The 25,958-nt window shown below is 46.6% G+C and overlaps 1 protein-coding gene across 2 annotated transcripts in view; it reads right to left on the bottom strand.

Moving 5' to 3' along the window:
• Positions 1-14,957: 14,957 nt before the first annotated feature.
• Positions 14,958-25,958, bottom strand: part of MTSS2 (MTSS I-BAR domain containing 2) — a 178,086-nt gene continuing 167,085 nt past the window's right edge. For both annotated transcript variants that reach the window (XM_063945862.1, XM_063945861.1), the window contains one exon: positions 14,958-25,301. In XM_063945862.1, the coding sequence (XP_063801932.1) occupies positions 24,517-25,301 (785 nt within the window). In that variant the 3' untranslated portion in view covers positions 14,958-24,516. The remainder of the gene's footprint in view (positions 25,302-25,958) is intronic.

Genomic DNA, 25,958 nt, shown 5'->3' with positions numbered 1-25,958 from the left:
CTGTACCAGTTTTTGAATGGCGTCCTGTAAGGTTATACTTGCTTCCTGTGAAACTGGTAAGCCTGATTTGAAGAATTTGTGAGGTGGGATCTCCTGAAACTCCAGTCTGTAGCCCTGGGAAATAAGATCTATGACCCAGGGATCCTGGCAAGATGTTGTCCAGATGTGTCTGAAACATTTTAGTCGGGCTCCCACCTGCCAGTCTTCCTGGCATCGTGGTCCACCGCATTGGCGTTTCTATAATGGGTGCAATGTGTGCGGTGCACACGGGCCCCTGGGTCCAGGGGGTCCCACTCTGCACACATTGCACCCATTTAAATACTTACCGTACCGGAGTCCAGCGGCGGGTGCAGCGTTCGTGGCGGAAATCGCCGCCAAAATGGCCACCACGCATGCATGGTAGCCAAATTGGTCTCCGGATCATGGCGGGCACCATGTTTCCGGAGCCCTGCGCATGCGCAGTAGACTCCGGCACAAAGCCGGAGTCTACAGCGCCGTTCAGAGGAGGGGGCCCACTCAGTGGTGCACACGGGCCCCCTTCTCTGTAGAAACGGTCCTGGTCCACCGTCATGTTGAAGGCTTTGAGGAAGCAGAGCTTGAGCTCTGTTCCTGTGAATCGGCATTTTCTGGTTTGCGTGGTTTACCTCTAGCGCCTCTGGTGGCTGTAGAAGAACCTCTGGTTTTGCCCTTAAATTTAGCAGTCCGAAAGGACTGTAGATTAGGTCCTGAGTAGGCCTTCCTGGCAATGGGAGCTGCAGAAGGAAGATATGTGGTCTTAACCGCAGTAGCTGTGGAGATCCATTTGTCAAGTTCATCTCCAAATATGGCCTCTCCTGTGAAGGGTAGGCCTTCCACGCCTTTCCTGGAGTCCACGTCAGAAATTCACTGGCATAGCCATAAGCCTCTGCGTGCTGACACTGCCATAGCAGTGGCGCGTGCATTAAGCAATCCTATTTCTTTTATGGCTTTCACCATAAAATTCGCAGAGTCCTGTATATGTTGCAGGAGTAAAATAATCTCCCCCTGAGGCAAGGAACCTAACCCGTCAATTAGGTTACCCGACCATTTGCCGATGGTCTTAGTAATCCACCCACATGCTATAGTGGGTCTCTGGGCCACCCCAGCAGCTGTGTACAATGATTTGAGTGTATTCTCAATTCTTTCCATTCCATGTCTTTTAGGGAGGCTGAACCTGGGACAGGGAATACAATTTTCCATGACAGCCTATATACTGATGCATCCACTATCGGTGGATTTTCCCATTTTTTCCTATACTCTGGAGAAAAAGGAAAAGATGATATCAAGCTTTTAGGGATTTGAAATTTCCTATCAGGAGTAACCCATGGTTCTTCAAACAGGGTATTTAGTTCCTTTGACACAGGAAAAGTGGCTGAGGATTTCTTTTTTTATATTAAAATAAGATTCCTCACTCTCCTGTTACCTTATTAGGGATATGTAGAACTTCTCTGATATCTTCTATAAGAGCCTCTATTCCCTGTGACAGAGTAGACTCTCCCACCTCTGAGTCCACCTCCTCCTCCTCCATGTCTGACCCCTCATCATCAGAGTCAGACTGCAGGATATGGGCCAAAGGACATTTTTGCGGACAAATGGTAGGGGACTGAGATACTGGTTTGGGTACTGAGTCTCTGTTCCTAAACTCAGTCATTGATTTTCTTAAGCATTGCGTCTCTTTCTCATTGCGGAACAATTTAGTAAAAATATTGGAAATCATTCCCCTAATGGAATCCAGCCAAGCTGGCTCCGCCCCGCTAGCTTGGGAAGGTGCACAGCACTGAGTACACTGTAGTGAACCCCATGGAGTAGAGGAACACTGTGCCTTACATGAAACACACTCTTTGTCTGACATACTGTGACAGCACACACACACACACACACACACACACACACACACACACACACACACACACACACACACACAGGAAAAGGTTAAATTCACAATTAACCCACAAAGAGACCTTCAAGAGAGACACAGAGATAGCCTGGAGCCAGCACACGGTGCCCTTACTGCTAATGCCAAGCTTAGCTGGGTCGCAGACTAAGTACCCAGATTGGGGACTTAGTACACTAGTAAGCACTCCCCCCTGCTATGACCCTCTGGTACCGCTGAGGTAACCTGGAGTCTCTCCGGAGGAGCTGCGCGTCCCTGTCAGCGTCTGTGTCCACTGCAGAGGGAAAATGGCGCTGGTGAGCTGCTGGATCCGCTCATAGTGAAGCCCCGCCCCTTCAATGGCGTGTGGTCTTCCCGCTTTTATATAACTGGCTGAGGTAATGTTAGTGCTTAAAATAGAGTCAGTCGCCTTTTAAGTCTGTAATGCCAGTCTGGGTAATGTGTACACATATAGTGTACTGAGACTCAGTTCGCTCCCTCAGAAGTATGGAGACTCCACCACCCCCGTACCCTCATGCCGCCATAATGGCCGGCAACCCGCTAACTGGGACGCCGGATTAGTGCACGCCACTCTTCTATCTTCTAGTTCTGTTAGGGGTGGTGGTGTGCTGCGGGAATGTACGCTTGCCGTGGTGGGGCGTGCGAATAGTTCCCTCAGGAGCTACCGACCATTAACCCTTCAAAAGGTTGGGCCGTTCCCTCCCCCACCTCCCTAAGTCCCATGAAGCAGGTAGGCTGGTGCCATCTAGACCTGCCTGAAAATAACAAACAGATAAAATAGAAGCCGAAAACTCTTCAGGAGCTTCCAGTGACGTGACCGGCTCCTCCGGGCACATTTTCTAAACTGAGTCTGGCAGGAGGGGCATAGAGGGAGGAGCCAGCGCACACTATCAAATTCTTAAAGTGCCCAAGGTTCCTAGTGGACCCGTCAATACCCCATGGTACTAAATGGATTCCCAGTATCCTCTAGGACATAAGAGAAAACTAGGTTAACACCTCAGCTAGGACAAAGTACTGCATAAGTACCAAGAGGTAATTTCAAATACCTTAAGTTCAGTATGTTATCCTGGGTGGAGGAGGTGGGGGAATCAACAAGAGCAGTTTACCCCAAAACTTCTATATTTTAGGACATTGCCAGAAGTTATGGAAAAAAGTAGCATTAGGGTGTTTGCATTTAAGACAATCCCCCGACTCCTCCAAAACCAAGCAGTGGCACCTGGCTTGAGAAATATATACACGGCTTATCATTTTTATACGTACTTCCTGAAGCCAAGCGCAACGCAGGTGTTTCAGTGTGGAATCATGGTGACAAGTTACATCATCAGCAGATACAATAGAGGGGATATAACGAGCCCAAGATAACACCGCTTGTTTCCAAACCTTGGTAGGAGTATGAGACATCAGGTCAGAGCTAAGATATTTAGGGGGACATTTACTAAGCAGTGATAAGAGCAGAGAAGTGAGCCAGTGGAGAAGTTGCCCATGGCAACCAATCAGCACTGAAGTAACATCTATAATTTGCATACTATAGAATTATACGGAGCTGCTGATTGGTTGATGGGGCAACTTCTCCACTGGCTCACTTCTCCGCTCTGATCACTGCTTTGTAAATGTCCCCCTTAGTCTTCTAAGGGAGCAATACTAGAAATGCCATTAAAGAGTGGAGGGGATCAGGAGATCCGAAGGGCGGCAGAAGTTTAACATAGCATAATGTACAACCTGTAAGTACATAAAGAATTGTGAGTGGGGAATAAAAAAATTATCGTGAAGTACACTAAAGGGGAGCACAATCCCACCCGGGTCAAATACATCCTTAATTTTTGAAATACCACTATCCCTCCAGATCAAGTATGTAATGTTGTCAAGCCCAGGGGAAAAAAGGGGGTTACCCCAAAATGTTAAATATTTGGAAGCAGTGTAAGGGCGAGATACAGTAGTTTGTGGCATATTGATTTCCGAACAGTAGGTGTCATGGAAGAGTATATTAGTAAGAATGTGGGAGTGGATAAGACGTGTTGGTGTGTGAAAAAGAGCAGCAGAGGAGTAAGGGTGGAATAAACTGTTTTCAGAAACGGAGAGGGTATAAACTGCTGTTCCAGAAAGCCAACCATTTATATATTGGAAAATAACAGCCTTCGTAAACATGTTTAGATCTGGGAGACCTAAGCCGCCTTTGGCCCTAGGTAATTGCAATTTGTCCACCGCAATACGGGGGTGTCCCCCTTGCCATATGAAGGAGGTAAAGAGTTTCATACAATGTTTAACATCATGTTGGGAGAGAACTATGGGCAACATCAGGAGTCAGGACAGTACGGATGGTGTGATGGTTAGCATTACTGCCTCACAGCACTGAGGTCATGGGTTCCATTCCCTCCATGGCTCTAACTGTGTGGAGTTTGTATATTCTCCCCGTACTTGCGTGGGTTTCCTCTGGGAACTCCGGTTTCCTCACACAATCCAAAAATATACTGGTAGGTTAATTGGCTCCCAACAAAATTAACATAACGTACTTGCATGGGTTTCCTCCGGGAACTCCGGTTTCCTCACACAATCCAAAAATATACTGGTAGGTTAATTGGCTCCCAACAAAATTAACCCTAGCGTGAGTGTGTGTACATGTAGTAGGGAATATAGAGTGTAAGCTCCACTGGGGCAGGAGCTGATGTGAATGAGCAAATATTATCTGGAAAGCGCTGCGGAATGTGTGCGCGCTATATAAATAACTGGTAATAAATAAAATAAACATCTGAATTGGATAAGATAGCTTAACGAACATCACACTTTTAATAAGGGCTATACGACCCATCATCGAAAGAGGCAACATTTTCCAGGTATCCTGCAAATTGGCAATCTGTGCAATAATAGGGGTAAAATTTAAACTATATAGAGACAACAGTTGCCCAAGTATTTAAAATGAGAAGTAGTGATGCGGAATTGGGCAAAGGAGGGGTTCTCCAGGGCTAGTGCAGTAAGGCCACGCAAGGGCATCAATTCCGATTTACGGAAATTAATTTTGTAACCAGCAAAAGAACCATAAGAAGTGAGTAAAGAGGTAATTACTGGCAAAGAGGAAACAGGGTCGGAGACAAACAGGAGCATGTCGTCAGCGAACAACGATAATTTAGGCTCAGTTTGGCCTATAAATATCCCTTTGCAGGGGAACTGCGCAAAGCGATGGCTAAGGATTCCAGGGCTAGAGCAAATAATAGAGGGGAAAGAGGACACCCCTGCCTGGTGCCACAAGCCACCAGAAAGGAGGAGGACAAAAAACCATTGCTGGATACCTGAGTGGTTGGTGAAAAGTAAAGATACCAAATCTAAAGAGAAACCAGACTTGGTCAAAGAATGATAAAGGTGATCCCAGGTGACCAGGTTGAAGGCCTTCTCAGTGTCCATAGAAATAATCACCTGGGGTGAAGGAGAAGGAGAGGAGGCAGACGACCGAACCACCGAGATCACCTTGCGAATATTAATAGTGGAATGACGACCCCAAATAAAACCAGTTTGGTCGTGGCTCTACAATAGAGGGTAAGATCAACTCCAGTCTATCAGAAATAATTTTCATAAACATTTTGTAATCCACATCTAAAAGAGAAATAGGGCGGTATGATGCAGGGAGCAAGGGATCGCGGCCATGCTTGGGCAGTACTTTGATAATATATACGTTATGGTAAGAACTTACCGCTAATATCGGTATTTCTCCTAAGTCCACAGGTTCCACAGGATAACATTGGGATATGACGAAGGGACAGCGGATTTGCACCAATTGGTCAAAGCTTTTCGGCCTTCCAGCATGCAACGGGCCCGTTCATATATCCCCGCCTCCTGCCTCAGGAAAATCAGTTGTATTCCCAAAACTCATGGCAGGAGCATTATAGATAGCCCTAATCAGGCGAGAAGAACACACATGCACACCCTTCCATTCAAGAAGGAAGAGATTAGTGAGTAAAAGAATCCTCAAATCAGGTGCGTCAGGGTGGGATCCCTGTGGACTTAGGAGAAATACCGTTATCAAAAGTAAGTTCTTACCATAATGTATATTTCTCCGGCAGGGTCCACAGGTTATCCACAGGATAACATTGGGATTTCCCAAAGCAATTTAGTGGTGGGGACGCTCCTGATTGGACAGGAGAATCCTTCACCCAAATTCAGCGTCATGAGAGGCAAAGGTATCCATGGCATAATGTCTAATGAATGTGTTAATGGAAGACCATGTGGCTGCCTTACATATCTGTTCTGCTGAAGCACCATATTGTGCTGCCCATGATGGACCTACCTTACGAGTAGAGTGAGCAGAGACATTAGCCGAAACAGGGAGATCAGCTTGAGAATATGCTTATGAAATCGTCATCCGAAGCCACCTTGCCGGTGTCTGCTTATCAGCAGGCCATCCTCTCTTGTGAAATCAGTAGAAAATTAAGAGAGAATCTGTCTTTCTGATGGCACTGGTACGATCCACGTAGATCCTTAAGGCACAGACCACGTCCAGCGATGCATCTCCCGCAGGAAGGCCCAGCACCTGGAAAGCTGGGACTACAATTTCTTCATTAAGGTGGAATTTAGACACCACCTTAGGAAGATACCCAGATGTAGTTCTGAGAACTGCTTTATCTGGATAAAAAATCAGAAATGGGGAACGACATGACAATGCCCCTAAATCTGACACTCTTCTTGCTGACGCCATAGCCAGTAGAAAGAGAACTTTAGCTGTAAACCATTTAAGATCCACATTATTAAGTGGTTCAAATGGGGCAACTTGAAGGGCCTTTAGGACTATATTTAAGTCCCAAGTCACTGTAGGAGGAACAAAAGGAGGTTGAATGAACAGCAGTCCCTGGAAAAAAGTACGCACATCCTGTAAGTTGGCAATGTTTCTTTTGGAACCATACAGTCAATGCTGACACTTGCACTCTCAAGGAAGCCACCTTCAAACCTTTATCCATCCCTGCCTGAAGGAATGCTAATACCCTGGAAACTCTGAAAGAGCTAGGGTACATTTTCCATTCACTGCACCAACGAATATAGGTTTGCCATATTTGGTGATAAATGCGAGCTGAGGAAAGTTTCCTTGCTCTGAGCACTGTTTGAATTACCTGTTGTTAGAATCCTCTTGACTTCAGGATAGAGGTTTCAAGAGCCACGCCATCAAAGACAGTCGATCCAGATGTCTGTGATAACAAGGACCCTGCATCAGTAGATCTGGACGTTGAGGGAGCAGGAGTGGAGCATCCATCGACATTCTCTGCAGATCTGTGTACCAATGCCTTCTGGGCCAAGCCAGAGCTATTGGTATCACGGCACCCTTTCCTTGCTTTATCTTTATCACCACCCTGAGTAATAGGGTGATTGGAGGAAACACATAAGCCAGATGAAAGTCCCATCTCACTGACAGGGCATCCACAAATATCGCTCTGGGATCTTTTGTTCTTGACCCGTGTGCGAGAACTTTGTTGTTCTGACTGGACGCCATGAGATCTATCTCTGGCAATCCCCACTTGTCTACTAGAGTCTGGAAGACCTCCGGGTGTAGAGCCCACTCGCTTGCCTGAATGGCGTGTCAACTGAGAAAATCCACTTCCCAGTTTAGGACTCCCAGAACGAACACTGCGGACAAGGCTGGATGATGAAGTATTGCCCACTTTAGTGTGTGACTTACCTCCTTCAACGGCTTTTCGGCTGCGAGTTCCTCTCTGATGGTTGAGGTACGCTACTGCCGTTGTATTGTCCGAGCGGATCTGGACTGGTTTTCCCCGAAGAATGTCCTTTGCCTGAATCAGTGCCTTGTATATGGCCCGAAGTTCCAATATATTTGTTCGCAGGCAACCTTTTTCCTGGGTCCATTGCCCCTGAAAACACAACTTTCCTGACACTGCTCCCCAGCCCTGGAGACTGGCATCCGTTGTCAGAATTTCCCAATTTGATATCCAAAAGGGTCTCCCAGATAGGATGTCTGTAGCCACCAGGCTAATGACCTTCTTACTTCTATCGTAAGAACCATAGTCTGCGTTTTCATCATCTGATACAACCCATTCCATTTGGCAAGAATCAGATGCTGCAGAGGCCTCGAGTGGAACTGTGCATACTCCACCATGTCGACTGTTGACACCATCAATCCCATCACACGCATTGCTGGATACCTTTTGACTGTGTAGCAAGTCCTGAATCCTTGACTGAATCTTGGATATCTTGTTCAGAGGTAACATAGTAACATAGTTAATGAGGTTGAAAAGAGGCAAAATGCCCATCGGGTTCAATCTGCGTTCCGTATCAAGCTGTGCACACTACAATGCACCATCTGAAGTAATGGTTTCATACCAATTGACAACTATATTTCGTACCACTCCCAGTTACTTAATCTCAATGTATTAAATGCTATAGCCTTGGATACTTTTATCAGCTAGAAAACTGTCCAAACCATTTTTAAATGCATTTACAGAGTCCGTCATTATTACCTTCTCCGGCAGGGAGTTCCAAATCCTTATTGCCCTTACGGTGAAGAACCCTTTCCTATGTTTTGTATGGAATTTTCTCTCCTCTAGCCTCAGTGAGTGTCTATGTGTCCTATACAGAGTTCTATTAATAAACAAATCCCCTGCTAACCCTTTATATTGACCCTTTACATATTTGAAGATATTAATAATGTCTACTTTTAGACACCTCTTTTCAAGGGAATACATATTTAACCTTCTAAGCCTTTCCTCATACTCCAGTGTCTCTAACCCTTTAATCAGTTTAGTAGCGCACCTTTGAACTCTTTAGAGCTCCCCGATATCTTTTTTATAATATGGTGCCCAAAACTGAACACAATATTCCAGGTGTGGACGAACCAATGATTTGTACAGTGACAGGATTACATCCTCGTCTCTTGTCTCTATGCCCGATTTAAGGCACGCAACCACTTTACTTGCCTTCTTTGCTGCATTTTGACATTGTATACTGTTATTAAACCTATTATCTATGAGCACCCCCAAATCTTTTTCCAGTACTGTTACCCCTAAATTTTCCCCATTAACTGTGTAGGATGCAAGTTTATTTTTAATCCCAAAGTGCATAACTTTGCATTTTTCAATATTGAACCTCATTCCCTATTTAGACGACCACGTTTCAAGTTTAAGTAAGTCATTCTGTAGAGACTCAACATCGATTTCCAAATTAATTACCTTACACAGTTTAGTATTGTCTGCAAAGATTGTCACTGTGCTTCCCAGGCCTATTCATAGATCATTAATAAATATATTGAACAGTAGCGGGCCAAGTACGGACCCTTGTGGTATTCCGCTGACTACTGGTACCCAGCTGGAGAACATCCCATTGACCACTATTCGTTGTACCCTGTTATCCAGCCAATTATCTATCCATGTACAAATAGTATTTCATAGGCCAAGTTCCCTTAATTTGATGATCAGTCTCCTGTGAGGCACTGTATTGAAGGCTTTTGCTAAATCTAAATAGACCACATCCACTGCTTTGCCCTGGTCAAGATTATCGCTCACTTCCTCGTAGAAGCTAATTAAGTTAGTTTGACATGATCTGTCCCTCACAAACCCATGTTGACTTTTGCTAATAATATTAGTATTCCACAGATAATCCTCTATGCTATCCCTCAAAATTCCTTTCAATATTTTAGCTACTATAGAGGTTATACTAACTGGTCTATAGTTCCCAGGATGATTTTTAGAACCCTTTTTAAATAATGGTACTACCTCAGCTATACGCCAATCCCTCTGTACTATACCTGTTCTAATTGAACTATAGAAAATCAAGTATAAGGGCCTTGCTAGCTGTGCCCTAAGTTCCATAATAACCCTCGGGTGATAGCCATCTGGGCCCAGAGATTTATTCATCTTTAAGTTGCTTAGTCTCTCCAGGACAAATTCCTCTCCTAAACAAGCATCTAGCCAACAATCATTACCTTCACTGTCATTTTGCACTATAATCACCTTCTGATCTTCCTGGTGAATACTGATGAAAAAAAATTGTTCAGTATATCCGCTTTTATTTTGTCATCGTTTATCTAGGCTCCCAGTTCATCTTTTAAAGGGCCTACTTTCTCCTTTTTTAACCTTTTACTGTTTATGTATTTATAAAACTTTTTTGGATTAGCTTTACTCTCTATAGCGATTTACTTTTCGTTTACAATTTAGCTGCTCTTATTACTTTTTTGCATCTTTTATTGCATTCCTTGTAATACTGGAAAAACTCCCCCCCTCCAATTAATTTAAATGCTTTGAAAGCACGCCTCTTTTTGGCCATTTCTTTTTTGACCTCCTTATTAAGCCACATTGGTTTGTATTTAGTACTCCTGCGTTTACTGCCCATGGGAATGAATTTGTGAATATTGCTATCCAGCAACCCTTTTAAAGCTACTTACATTTCTGATGTGTCTTTACCATAAACAAAACATCCCAGTCAATATCATGTAGTGCCTGTCTCAGCATATTAAAATTAGCTTTTCTAAAGTTTAATGTTTTGGTTGATCCCATGTAGCTATGTTTCTTGAATCTGATGTCGAATGTGATCATATAGTGATCACTGTTTCCCAGGGTCTCCCCAACTGTAATGTATGATATAATGTCCACATTATTGGGTCCAGAATATTATTACCTCTGGTTGGGTCCTCGACTAATTGAGACAAGTATTGATCCTTTAATGTGTTTAAAAACCGGCAGCTCCTAGCTTTTACACATGAATCGTTACTTCAGTTAATATCAAGATAATTGAAATCCCCAATCACTAGGATGTTCCCCATTCCCGCAGCTTTTTCAGTTTGCTGCAAGAGATGTTCCTCGTCCCGTACGCTAATATCCGGTTGTTTGTAGCACGTGCCAATGACTAGTTTTTTTGCTTCAATGCCCCCACTTGTAATCTCAACCCATAGCGAGTCAACGTTTTCTCCAGTCCCCTCGTTAATAACATCTATTAAGTTTGGTTTTAGACATGGTTTTACATAGAGACATACCCCTCCTTCCCTTTTGGTAGCCCTATCCCTCCTGAAAAGTGAATATCCCTCCAAATTAGCAACCCAGTCGTGGGAGTCATCCCACCATGTTCCCGTACTACCTATAATATTATATTGATTTTTTGATACAAACCATTCTAATTCCCCTATTTTACCTGATAGACTTCTTGCATTTGCAAGCATACATTTTAGCTTACTATTTCCCTTGCCCATTTATTTTAATGGTATCTTATTTTTTACAAGTGCCTTTCTAGAATTACTCATACCCACTGTTATTCTCCTCTCGCCCTTAGTACCCCCATCATACTTAATACAGCCTTTTTTACTACTTTCCCTATTTGAACTATTAGGTCTTTCTAACCCCACCGAGGTAGGTATTTTCCTTTATGCTATGGACATCGTTTTCAATATATCGTACTGTTGAACCATAACCGTCGTAAGGTACTAATTTGGGAAAACCAATGACAGTAATTCCTGTGTCAATACCCTTGCAATTACCCTTGCCAGCTGATCTTTCCCTCCCCCCTTCACCACCCCCATTTTGTTCACTACCCCCATCCTTACTGTTCTGTTTGGCCCGTAGCTTCTACCTAAACCCCCCCCCCCAGGCACCTAGCTTAAAAGCTCCTCCAACCTTCTAACCATCCTGCCCCCCAGCCCCCTCCTCATTCAGGTGCAATCCATTGCGGCAAAAAAAGATGGCGCCTGACTGAGAAGTCCGCCCAGTGTTCCATGAACACAAACCCCTCCTTCCTACACCAGTCTCTAAGCCACACATTTACCTCCCTGATCTCCCTCTGTCTCCCTGGGCTAGCGCGTGGCACTGGTAATATTTCAGAGAATATTACCCTAGATGTCCTTGCCTTAAGCTTCTTGCCTAATTCCCTATAGTCTTTCTTAAGGACATCACTAAAAATTACTCTCTGAAGGCTTGAATCCAGTACAGCCCCCAAGTGAGTCATCTGCTGTGACGGAACCAGAGACGATTTTGCCCAATTTATGAGCCACCCGTGCCTTTGCAGACATGTTATTGTCTGTTGCAGATGACATAGGAGCAATTCCTGCGACTGTGCCAGGATTAAAAGATTGTCAAGGTATGGAAAAATTCTTATCCCCTGCTGGCGGAGATAAGCTGCCATTACCACTATAATCTTGTTAAATCCTCTGAGGGCTGTGACTAACTCAAAAGGTGGTGACTGGAACTGAAAATACTGTTGGAGGATAGCGAACCTGAGATAACACTGATGGGACAGTGCTATAGGAACATGTAGGTAAGCATCCCGAATATCCAGGGAGACCATATAAACCCCTGGCTCCATGGCCAAAGTGATAGAAAGTAAAGTCTCCATATGAAACCAAGGTACCCAAATGTATTTGTTCAGCACTTTGAGATTGAGAATGGGCCGGAATGACCCATTTGGTTTCTGAACTAGAAACAGTTTGGAGTAAAAACCCTTGTCCTCGTTGTGCAGGAGGAACTGGAATGACTACTCCTCACTGAAGCAATTTCTGAACTGCCTCTTGCAAAGTGCTGGCCAAGTAGTTGGCCCCCCACCCTTGGATCCCCCAGGTGGAGGCCCGCACCATCAGGCTGATGGCTTGTTATCTGTTTTACCAACCGGTCCTCTGGTAGCCCAATGCTTTTTAGTCTTACCAGACTTGCTGTATTGGGACTGCCTGCCATCACTTTTTCCTTTAGCTTTTCCTTGAGACCGAAAGGGCCAAAAAGCTGAAACTGTAGGTTTGAAATTGTAGAAGGAAACTTTACCTTCTTGGAGTCTGCTTCTGACTTCAAAATATCTATCAGTTCTTTACAAAAAGAGAATCTCCGGAAAAAGGCAAAGATTCCAAAACATTCTTAGGGGGAAATTTACTAAGCTCCCGATTTTGTATGTATGTATGTGTGTATGTATGTAATAAAATTATACTTTCACGGTGTGTGTGTCTTGTCTTTTTTTGGGTATTTTTTTAGTAGTACTACAGGTACCAGCGGGCCCCTTTTTCCGTTGCATGCTGGTACTTGTGGTTCTCCAAGTACCAGCATGCGGGGGAGGCTTGCTGGGACTTGTAGTACTGCTACTAAAAACAATATCTTTTCTTTTACAACAAAGGCTATCAGCCCCCCCATCCGCAGCCCATTGGATGGGGGGGGACAGCCTCGGGCTTCACCCCTGGCCCTTGGGTGGCTGGGGGGGGGGGACCCCTTGATTGAAGGGGTCCCCACTCCCCCAGGGTACCCCGGCCAGGGGTGACTAGTTGGATTTTTGATGCCACGGCCGCAGGGCACTATATAAAAGTGACCCCCGGCTGTGGCATTATCTGTCCAGCTAGTGGAGCCCGGTGCTGGTTTTAAAAATACGGGGGACCCCTACTCTTTTTGTCCCCCGTATTTTTGGAACCAGGACCAGGCGCAGAGCCCGATGCTGGTTGCTTAAATATGGGGGAACCCCTGTCAATTTTTTCCCCATATTTCTGCAACCAGGATCGGCTCAAAGAGCCCGAGGCTGGTTATGCTTAGGAGGGGGGACCCCACGCAATTTTTTTTTTAAATTTTACAGTGTTTAATTAAAAAAAAAAAAAAAAATAGAACCCCAGCACGGATCACACAGATCCGGCCGAGATTAATTGTAAAAAAGTCGGCAGTGTTTTGCTAATCACTGCCGTAAAAAACACAAAAAAAACACGAATGACATCGACATCGGAAGAAAAGAAAAACCCGAATACGACAGCTTAGTAAATCCATCGTAACAAATTCAAAAAGTTGCAGTTTTACACTTTCGATGTCATTCGTGATTGAACTTTGACCTGAAACGGGAAAATACGAATCTTAGTAAATTTACCCCTTAGATTCTGAATCAGCTTTCCACATACGTAGCCAAACTGCTCTGCGAGCAGCTATTGTTGAAGCTAATGCTCTGGAGGCAATTGTACCCATATCCAATGCTGCTTCTTCTAAGAACTTTGCAGTCTGTTTTATATGTGCTATATGGGATTTTTGCTCTCTGGATGCAATTGAAAAACCCCCTCCAATGCATCAGCCCAGGCAGCCACTGCCTTTGCCATCCAAACTGAAGCCATGGCTGGCCTTATGACTGCGCCAGACAGGGAAAAATTGTTTTTTTTTAAAAACAATCCACTTTCCTATCCTTGACATCATTTAATGATGTTGAAGGCAACGGTAATGTAGATTTGCACACTAATCGAATCACGGGGGTAATTCCAAGTTGATCGCAGCAGGATTTTTTATAGCAATTGGGCAAAACTATGTGCACTGCAGGAGAGGCAGATATAACATGTGTAGAGAGAGTAAGATTTGGGTGGGTTATTTTGTTTCTGTGCAGGGTAAATACTGGCTGCTTTATTTTTACACTGCAAATTAGATTGCAGATTGAACACACCCCACCCAAATCTAACTCTCTCTGCACATGTTATATCTGCCTCCCCTGCAGTGCACATGGTTTTGCCCAATTGCTAACAAAAATTCTGCTGCGATCAACTTGGAATTACCCCCCACATGCGTATCTACTTTAGGAGCCGGGTGTGGTATGGAAGGTAGATAGTAACCAGGTCGACAGTGTTTAGGTCGACCACTATTGGTCGACAGGGTCTCTAGGTCGACAGGGTCTACGTCGACAGGTCAAAAGGAATATTCCTGCAAGGAATTCAGAATGTCCCTACTTCTAGTGGAACTAGCAACAATAGGTTCTTGCCCAGTTCCTCTTCCTGACCTGGTGGCCTGTATATCTCCCCGATACAAAGAATCAGCTTCTCCCGTTTCTATCGTCACCCAAAGGGCCTCAGTTTTTCTTGAATACTTTGTATTAAGGTAGTATTTATGCTTTTTTTTTAACATACATTGCTACCCCTCCTCTGATTCTTTCCATCTGTCCTTCCTAAATAAAGTATATCCCGGTATAGCTATGTCCCAGTCATGATTTTCATTGCACCATAGCTGGGGGCAGATGACTGGATGGTGAGCAGAGAAGGTCCGATGCTTATTCTGTGATTCTCCTGGACAGTCCCAGGTACTACATGCAGTGAGCAGAGCCAATGACAGCACCAGACAGAAGAGACACAACCAGCGGCATTTGTACAGTACAAGTTTATTAATACTGGATCGTCACAGTGCGGAGTTACCAATCAGCGCAATTCTGAGTGAAAAAACGGATGACTAGAAAAAGAATCGTTTTGCTCTTAAATAAAAAGGCGTAGTCAGGAGAGGGGCACAAAATAACACGTAGAAAACAGAATACAATAGAGAACAGTCAACAGCAAGAGCAGAAGACGTTTGCACATCGGAAGGACACAGTGAGACGTCATGAGCGAGGCGGGCAGCCCCCACCCCGCCCGTACCTCTGACGTCATACAAAATGAGGTGACAACATGGATAAAAGCAAACGCTTCAGTCTGCCCCGCGGTTCAGGCAAATAGATGAAAGATATAGGTATGTGAAAATACACAGGTACAAACGTAGACACACATATCCAGTGTAAGAGGTCTGTACAACGACAACAGTGCTTTGTGTTATAGACACACACAGGGCAGGGAGCTTATATAAAGGGAACCCCACAAGATTAATACCCCCTCCCTCCCCCACAGAAGGGTAGATAGAAAAGGATATAGAAGTGTACAGAAGAGGCTGAGGGAGGAGAGTGTATTGTGCTTCCAGTAGCCGTTCCTCGGTTCCTCTTCTCTACTACCAAGGGGACACTCAGTAACCCATGACAATATAATGCATAGCTGTTGGTAAAAGTGTTAAATGGTGTATCTACCTCTATCGTTTATTTCCAAGTAAGTCAAATAATCGTTATCTTATAACTCCTGGAAAACAAATTAAATGATTACGTTATCATCCCGTTAGCAAAATGGCGACACTCCCATAGAGAGCGCGCGTTTATTGCAGTATCTGGTCAGTAGGCAGGTATATGGTATTGCCACAGACTACCGGGGCGCTACCGAGAGGACCTCCACCAGAACTAAGGTTTAGTAGAAGTGGTGTGTGCATACAATGCAGCGGCTGAATTACATTAAGTCTACGGTGGAGCTTTATAGTATTTTCCTTCAAGAACCCAGAAATTGGTTCTTTCTGAAATAAGTGAGAAAGCGCTTGGCATCCCTGTCCACAGACGGTTCTATCTGCCTGCAGCATCCAACACTGATAGATAGGGGGAGCCCTCCGCTATGGGCTCTTTGAGCAATGGTCACAGACTCTGCTCGGAAGTGGAAAGTTGCTCTGTTCTCATTTCTTTCATCTGACAAATGGCAACTACAGCCAGGAGCAGGAACCTTACCTAGCGACCCGAGCATGGACATACCTCCCAGCCCGTCCACTAGCCTCCCATACCCCCAAGCCAGCCACTATTCGCCCATACTGCCAAGCCAGACAGTAACTCTTAAACCAATCCTGGACATGAATATTACTCCTTAAGAAAACATCCACCTGCTACTCACCAGCTGCTTCCCCTGTAATTTTTTTATCATGGCCTAAGAGCCACTGCTTCCCCCTAACCTGCTCCCAAATAGCTAGTTACTGTCACTCACCCAGGCCTGCATATTCCCGATGCCCTCAGCAACATTCCACATTTCCTCAGACCTCCAAGCTATCCAGTTGCCTATAATCACCATGCTGTCATCAGCTTTATCTTTCTGGTACCATTAACTTTACAAGAACAAATATTTCCTACTATCAAATAAACTTGCCGTTTTCATAGTCTTTAGTCTCAAACCAAGTTAATTACTTCAGTATTCCTCACCACCATGGTAGACCTGCAGAGCTACAAGATGAAGACCAATTGCTGTGCTGCCAGTCTCAGTAATCACTGTAGATGTGTGGTTCTACTAGTGTCCTCCACCATTGCTGGAGACATCCTTGTCACTGGAGACTTCCCTGCAAAGACCACTACCATCACTGGAGACCTCTAGGTCTGCTAGTACCACTACCATCACTGGAGACTTCCCTATCTGCTAGCACCACTACCATCTCTGGAGACCTCCCTATCTGCTAGTACCACTACCATCACTGGAGAACTCCTTATCTGCTAGTACCACTACCATCACTGAAGACCTCCCTATCTGCTAATACCACTACCATCACTGGAGAACTCCTTATCTGCTAGTAACACTACCATCATTGGAGACCTCCCTATCTACTAGCACCTCTGCCATCAATGGAGACCTCCCTATCTGCTAGCAGCACTGCCATCACTGGAGACCTCCCCATCTGCTAGTACCACTACCATCACTGGAGACCTCCCTGCTAGTGCCACTACCACCACTGGAGAACTCCTTATCTGCTAGTACCACTACCATCACTGGAGACCTCCCTATCTGCTAGTACCACTACCACCACTGGAGAACTCCTTATCTGCTAGTACTACTACCATCACTGGAGACCTCCCCATCTGCTAGTAACACTACCATCACTGGAGACCTCCCTGCTAGTGCCACTACCACCACCACTGGAGAACTCCTTATCTGCTAGTACCACTACCATCACTGGAGACCTCCCTATCTGCTAGTACTACTACCACCACTGGAGAACTCCTTATCTGCTAGTACTACTACCATCACTGGAGACCTCCCCATCTGCTAGTAACACTACCATCACTGGAGAACTCCCTATCTGCTAGCAGCACTGACATCACTGGAGACCTCCCTATCTGCTAGCACCACTACCATCACTGGAGACCTCCCCATCTGCTAGTACCATTACCATCACTGGAGAACTCCCTATCTGCTAGCAGCACTGCCATCACTGGAGACCTCCCCATCTGCTAGTACCACTACCATCACTGGAGGCCTCCCTGCTAGTGCCACTACCACCACTGGAGAACTCCTTATCTGCTAGTACCACTACCATCACTGGAGACCTCCCCATCTGCTAGTACCACTACCATCACTGGAGAACTCCCTATCTGCTAGCAGCACTGCCATCACTGGAGACCTCCCTATCTGCTAGCACCACTACCATCACTGGAGACCTCCCCATCTGCTAGTACCATTACCATCACTGGAGAACTCCCTATCTGCTAGCACCACTACCATCACTGGAGACCTCCCTATCTGCTAGTACCACTGCCATCACTGGAGACCTCCCTATCTGCTAGCACTACTATCATCAATGGAGACCTGCTTTAATTAGCATCTACACTCATTGGAAACCTCCCAATGCACTAACAGCCTATAACATCATTGTGGACCTGAAGATGAACTAGCAGACCCATACACATGCAGAGGATCTGCAGATTTACTGTCTCCAGCTGATGAGATTTGCACCATGACCAACCATCAATAGAGATCTGCAGCTTTGGTAGCAGCACCCATCATCATTGGAGACCTCCAATGCTTTAGTAGCCTCCACCATGACATCCTTTTTCCATCATGGAGACATGTTACCTAGTAACTAATCTAAGATCTTGACTGTTATTTAAAAAAATCCTTGAGTGGGTGGACAAGACAGTACCAGATAAAACTGAACATCATTTCATTTGTTATCACTTGTAGCGACAGTCTTTATCTCTTCCTAAATTCCTCTTATTCACATGCCCAATCCCTCTTTACGGCATCAGAACACCCCACACATCAGACCGGCTGCCGTCTTTCACATAACTCATTTATTGGCTTGTTCGTGTCTTTCTGCAGCTTTTCCTAAGGATAACGGTTTATCTTCCTGGCTGTCTCCGATGCCTCAAAGTAAGGTCTTTATATTATCCAGACATGTGTTTATTTTTTAGCCCTTGGATGTGGCGCAGAGCTGGATAAAAATGCGTACAGTGCAGACAACTGCGGAGGGATATAAGAATATCTTGGGTGGAATGATTACTCAGATTTACACCATGTTCTATTAAAAAGTAAAGCAGAAACGATGAGAGGTTGTGTATTCTATAATGGCGACCGATAATTGTGGTATTACATCCACATCCTGCCCCTTACCATGGAAAATGGTGAAGAAGTCGGTATGTCACAGACTATGGAGGGTGATGCGATTGGAGTACAGCCCTACAGACAAATTAAGGCAACATTTTCATTCCTCCTCTTCCAGACACCTCACCAGAAAGCACAGGAGAAAGCTTAGTAAAAGCTGCAGTACGGCGCGCACAAGGCCATAAGTGTACATGAAGGTGGACAGCCGGCTGTGATGGTTCGCAAACGTGACCTGTCCACAGGAAGACCTCCTCCACATGCTATAACCTCCACAGCACATACCCTGACCTTTCCCTATGTAGTCTCTAAGTCATGTGATGGGTGACGGACATTCCGGGGCTGATGCTGCTCTCAGTGTATGGCAATCAGGGAATAATGCAGATTATTCCTCACACGTTCCATCTGGCAGACCTCAGGGGCGGCCCATACCCTACATCACCTAGATGATGACCCATCTTTGATCAGGAATATCTTATTTGTCGCAGATGAGTCATAAATAATGGATTTTCTAAATTGCGTGTCAGTCACGTATCTTTATGAGAGGCCCTATTGCTGGCAGCACGGATCTTGGCGAAAACAGTAATGTTTAGGTGAACACGGCTACACACAGTGATGGCAGCAACTCTGAACAGCCAATTCTAACCGGTTCAGGCCGCAAGATGGCTGCCTCCATGTGTGTCAGCACTCGGAGCCCTCCAAAGCTCTACGAACTTACTCATCATAATCTCTATTCTCCATTGCCACGTGTCGCCTTCATTATAGCGTTACAATATGAGGGCATAAAGCCTACGTCAACAAGAGGTACAATGACTGTACTTCTTCACCCTGACCAGCAGGTGGCGCCAGAACATAGCTACGTATCTCACAAGTTCCCTTGTGACCAATATTCATTCTTAGTTTGTCTGCCGTTGGCTCAGCCTCCGGCCACGTAAAAATATTCTCTTTCCCGTTACTCTTCTCATGAGAAACCACCCGGGGAGATAAAGTTATCTTGTCAATTAGTCTCTGAAAAAAATACCTCTCTATAATTACCTCATAGTTACTTACATCTTAGTAATTGAAAACTGCCCTCTACCAGGGGCAAATAATATCTCCAGGCCCAGGGCAGCCTGTTTCAAAGAGTTCTAAGACACATCTTTCTAGGCCTCTGACAGGGGGCTCATCAGGTGGTCCGAAACCCCCACTTGGTGGGTGAGTCAGTCCCGGCCACCTGTACACCCTGAAGGTGGGCAATTGGCGACATGAACCAATGTTCGGCCTAGGCTAGATTCCCAGCCGGTTGCTTGCCCGTGGTATGTAGAAGGAATACCTCTTCCCTGCACATACATGTAGTAGTAAGCCAGGTTCCTCTTATTGCAATAATACTGGTCACGTCTGTCTACAAGACCCATTGCAGGGACTACAGCAGCAGTTATGCCTGCTGCGTGCATCCTGGTAGGGTGACAGGGCGTGGACATCGGGTGACAGTAGGGACTGAGCCTCCTTACTACAGAGGGGGAAAGGTAGGGAGCACAGAGATTACACAACAGTATGAGAGAGGCCTCTGTGATCATAAAGGCATAAAATCTCTGAAAAATAGCTTGCTCTCCTCGGGGCGTGTTCATTAAGCTGTAATAATGACGTTTGCTGTCACTAGTTTCCAAGGTTCCATCTGATCGGTGACCCACCCCGTGTCCTTACTACAACATTCGGGCAAAACCCCGATATCGGCTTCCATGTAGGGCAAGGAAAATGTTTCCATATTATCGTCTGATGTCACAAGTTAGTATAAGACCACGTAATAAACATGGCGGCTGTATAGTCTCAGAGACATCGGTGATTTGGCACAAATTGTACAGTAACAAATCGTATAGCTCGCCGGTAACACTCTTTCTCTGGCGTGTGCTCCGGACCGAGGCAGAATTACTGGCGTAGAGTCCAGCTCAGATCCCCATGCGTTCTGGACTCTGTGTAGTACCCCACGTACCATGTATGGCACAGCACACGGCACCTGGGTCCAGGACTCTATGTAGTTCCCCACGTACTGTCTGTGGCAGAGGGGACTGTGGCACAGCACCTGCATCCAGGACTCTATGTAGTTCCCACGTACCGTGTGTGGCACAGCATACGGCACGTGGCACCTGCGTCCTGGACTCTATGTAGTACCCCGCGTACTGTGTGTGGCAGAGGGGACTGTGGCACAGCACACGGCATGTGGCACCTGCGTCCAGGACTCTATGTAGTTTCCCATGTACTATGTGTGGCAGAGGGGACTGTGGCACAACACACGGCACGTGGCACCTGCGTTCTGGACTCTATGTAGTACCCCCATGTACTGTGTGTGGCAGAGGGGACTGTGGCACAGCACACGGCACCTGCGTTCTGGACTCTATGTAGTACCCCATGTACTGTGGGTGGCAGAGGTGACTGTGGCACAGCACACGGCACGTGGCACCTGCATCCTGGACTCTATGTAGTACCCCGCGTACTGTGTGTGGCAGAGGGGACTGTGGCACAGCACACGGCATGTGGCACCTGCGTCCAGGACTCTATGTAGTTTCCCATGTACTATGTGTGGCAGAGGGGACTGTGGCACAACACACGGCACGTGGCACCTGCGTTCTGGACTCTATGTAGTACCCCCATGTACTGTGTGTGGCAGAGGGGACTGTGGCACAGCACACGGCACCTGCGTTCTGGACTCTATGTAGTACCCCATGTACTGTGGGTGGCAGAGGTGACTGTGGCACAGCACACGGCACGTGGCACCTGCACTCTATGTAGTATCCCGCGTACTGTGTGTGGCAGAGGGGACTGTGGCACAGCACACGGCATGTGGCACCTGCGTCCAGGACTCTATGTAGTTTCCCATGTACTATGTGTGGCAGAGGGGACTGTGGCACAACACACGGCACGTGGCACCTGCGTTCTGGACTCTATGTAGTACCCCCATGTACTGTGTGTGGCAGAGGGGACTGTGGCACAGCACACGGCACCTGCGTTCTGGACTCTATGTAGTACCCCATGTACTGTGGGTGGCAGAGGTGACTGTGGCACAGCACACGGCACGTGGCACCTGCATCCTGGACTCTATGTAGTACCCCGCGTACTGTGTGTGGCAGAGGGGACTGTGGCACAGCACACGGCATGTGGCACCTGCGTCCAGGACTCTATGTAGTTTCCCATGTACTATGTGTGGCAGAGGGGACTGTGGCACAACACACGGCACTTGGCACCTGCGTTCTGGACTCTATGTAGTACCCCCATGTACTGTGTGTGGCAGAGGGGACTGTGGCACAGCACACGGCACCTGCGTTCTGGACTCTATGTAGTACCCCATGTACTGTGGGTGGCAGAGGTGACTGTGGCACAGCACACGGCACCTGGGTCCAGGACTCTATGTAGTTTCCACGTACCGTGTGTGGCAAAGGGGACTGTGGCGCAGCACACGGCACGTGGCACTTGTCATGTCACTGTGAGAGTACAAGCCACTTGTCATTTCCTTATACACTGAGACAATCCACTAACAGGGAACAGTGTGTGTGGTCTGTGCTGTATATAATATATAATGTATATAACATCCCATGTGACACTACACGCCGCCCACAGACACAATTCCTGAGCCAAAATATACACCTGTACACCCAGGCCACAATGAACATAGGCAACAACCAGTATATACCACTGCCGGGACAGAATTAATATATTAATATATTCCCTAAAACGCCTATTTTTAAAATGGGTCTATGTGTATCAGAACGAGCCAACCAGAGCAATGCAATTCAGGCACCGTTTACACTCTATTATGCCGGGATACAAGACATTACACAGGATTCAGTATGATTTACCGGCAGGCGGGATGCCGGCTGTCCATATACTGATAGTGACATCCTGCCGGCAGAAAGCCGGCAGCAGTACGAGCGCAAAGAGTCTCCTGGCGGGCTCGCCACAGGTTCTACTCCCACTCTATGGGTCTCATGGACACCCACGAATGGAATAGTCCTGTTTTGCCGGGACATTGGCTGGCGGTATTGTCAGCTGTCGGGATTCCGGCGTCGGTATCCTGATTGTCGGTATCCCAACAGCCGGCAAATTGAACATGGTAACAGCTGGCAGGAACGCATGGTAACAGTCATCTGGTACACATGGTTATAGCCAGACGGTACACATGGTAGCCGGTCGGTACACATGATAACAGTCATTCGGAACACATGGTAATAGCCGGGCGGTACACATGGTAACAGCTGGGCGGTACACATGGTAACAGCCACCCAGTACACATGGTAGTAGCCGGCCGGTAGACATGGTAACAGCCATCCGGTACACATGGCAACAGCCAGCCAGTACACACGATAACAGTTGGCCGTTACACACAGTAACAGCCGACCGGTACACATGGTAACAGCCCGCATGGACGAATGGTAACAGCCTGCCAGCAACCATGGTAACAGCTGGCTGGTACACATGGTTATAGCGAGCCGGTACACATGGTAACAGCCATCCGCTACACATGGTAACAGTCACCCACCATTACACATGGTAACAGCTGGCCGATACACATGGTAACAGTCACCCGCCATTACACATGGTAACAGCCATCCGCTACACATGGTAACAGTCACCCGGTACACATAGTAACAGCCATGCGCTACACATGGTAACAGTCACCCGGTACACATGGTAACAGTGACCCGCTATTACACATGGTAACAGCTGGCCGGTACACATGGTAACAGTCACCTAGTACACATGGTAACAGTCACCCGCCATTACACATGGTAACAGCTGGCCGGTAGACATGGTAACAGCCATCCGGTACACATGGTAACAGTCAACCGGTACACATGGTAACAGTCGACCGGTACACATGGTAACAGTCGACCGGTACACATGGTAACAGTCGGACGGTACACATGGCAACAGACGGACGGTACACATGGCAACAGACGGACGGTACACATGGCAACAGTCGGCCGGTACACATGGCAACAGATGGATGGTACACATGGCAACAGTCGACCGGTACACATGGTAACAGTTGGCAAGTGCACATGGTGATAGCTGGCCGGTACACATGGTAACAGACGGACGGTACACATGGCAACAGTTCGCCAGTGCACATGGTGATAGCTGGTCGGTGCACATGGTGATAGCCAGCACAGAAGTTGGCACTGAGAAGTAGAATTTGCTGAATTATACCCACATATAACTATGGAATGAGCGCCCGGACAAGGTGTATTTCCTGTGTTAGAATTTGATGTCTTTCTATGTTCATTGCAGCCAGATCCCAGGTTATATCAGCACGGAAGCAGCAGTCAGATTGTGCACCAACATGGCGTGACCTCTAGCAAGGAATGGAGTGAGATACAGTGTATGTGCCTGACTCGGTGATGTAAGTTTGTGTAGATATACTGTAGCTTAATCTTATTTTCAAAGCGGTGATAAACCTGGAAATACTTACCTACCATTTATCTGAATCACAATTGTGATGTTATTTAAAATAATGTTAAATGCCAGGAAAATAAATGGTCTGTAAAGTATTAGCAACTGATTCGTTCTTTTAGCTTGGAATGGTTTCAACATTTTGGTCAGTCACCAAACTTAACCCCTCTAGGTCTGGATAAACCTGAAACGGTTAAGCACCCCTTGGTTTCCAGGTTTGCATTCCGTGCCTCACAGTAGGTGTCACTCCCCTCCCCGTTTGGAGCACCAATCCTCAAGCCTATCAACCAATCAGCCCACATCACAAGATACGGGGTGCAGACCGGTCGTTAGTCAGGGTCCGGCGTAACCGTACCCCTCTGCGTATGGAAGCCAGCATGTCACCGGCTGGGGGTTCTGATACACTCCCTCCACCTGTTGGTGCTGGAACCTGACTCTTGTCTGGAGCTGAGGGAAAAGGGAACTGACCATCCCCTAGGGCATGCGCCCCTGCTACAAGCTCGCCAATTTTCTCAACCAGACTGTGCCGATTGGCAGCCAGAAGACCTCCTCCCATGTCTTCCTCATCCCCTCCACCACCTCCGTACACGGACATTTCCCCCGCCCCTCCCCAGGCGGCATTGGGGAGACTGAGACGTTTAGGGGAAGACTTGGCATAGTCCAGTGGGCTTCCGTCATCACATCCTAGATAAAAAACACACTCCTCACTTCCAACGCGGGAACGTCCTCCCAGCCCCCCACTGGGAGAGTCTGGCACAGTGGGGGTTCTTACTGGCACAATTGGGGGGCGGCATGGAATGGGTCCAGCATTGGATAAAGTGCGTCTGACTGTGGGTTTGGTGGAAGGAGTACGTCTTATTGTTGCCACCCCCGGAGTAGATCCAGACTGCGGTGGTGGTGGAGCAGAACCAGAGGGTGGCATGGCACAAGGCAGGCCAGCTGTAGAGGCTGGGCGCTTGGTTTGCAGCATGCGGCGGTAGTTCTGCGCCAAGCTGCTGCTCCTGGGAACAGTAGAAGATCTGTCAAAGTCACCGGAGCCGTCGCCGTCTGCGTCTCCATTCACGGAATAACAGTCATAGTCGGAGCCTGTTGCGGGGGAAACAAGAGGAGGTCACATAACCCATTGTTGTGCTGTACAGTATAAATCATCAGACTTTATGATGAGATCGCATCCTGGGAGCAGAACATTGTTGTGAATTGTGTACATGGCTTACATGTGATGGGATTGTGTCCTGGGAGGAGAACATTGTTGTGAATTGTAAGCCATGTACACATGTGATGGGATTGCATCCTGGGAGCAGAACATTGTTGTGAATTGTGTACATGGCTTACATGTGATAGGATTACATCCTGGGAGGAGAACATAGTTGTGAATTGTGTACATGGCTTACATGTGATAGGATTGCATCCTGGGAGCAGAACATTGTTGTGAATTGTGTACATGGCTTACATGTGATGGGATTGCATCCTGGGAGCAGAACATTGTTGTGAATTGTGTACATGGCTTACATGTGATGGGATTGTGTCCTGGGAGGAGAACATTGTTGTGAATTGTAAGCCATGTACACATGTGATGGGATTGCATCCTGGGAGCAGAACATTGTTGTGAATTGTGTACATGGCTTACATGTGATAGGATTACATCCTGGGAGGAGAACATAGTTGTGAATTGTGTACATGGCTTACATGTGATAGGATTGCATCCTGGGAGCAGAACATTGTTGTGAATTGTGTACATGGCTT

This window comes from Pseudophryne corroboree, chromosome 11, assembly GCF_028390025.1.
Source record: "Pseudophryne corroboree isolate aPseCor3 chromosome 11, aPseCor3.hap2, whole genome shotgun sequence".
Classification (NCBI taxonomy): Eukaryota; Metazoa; Chordata; class Amphibia; order Anura; family Myobatrachidae; genus Pseudophryne; species Pseudophryne corroboree.
This window is presented reverse-complemented; position numbering and strand designations above follow the sequence as displayed.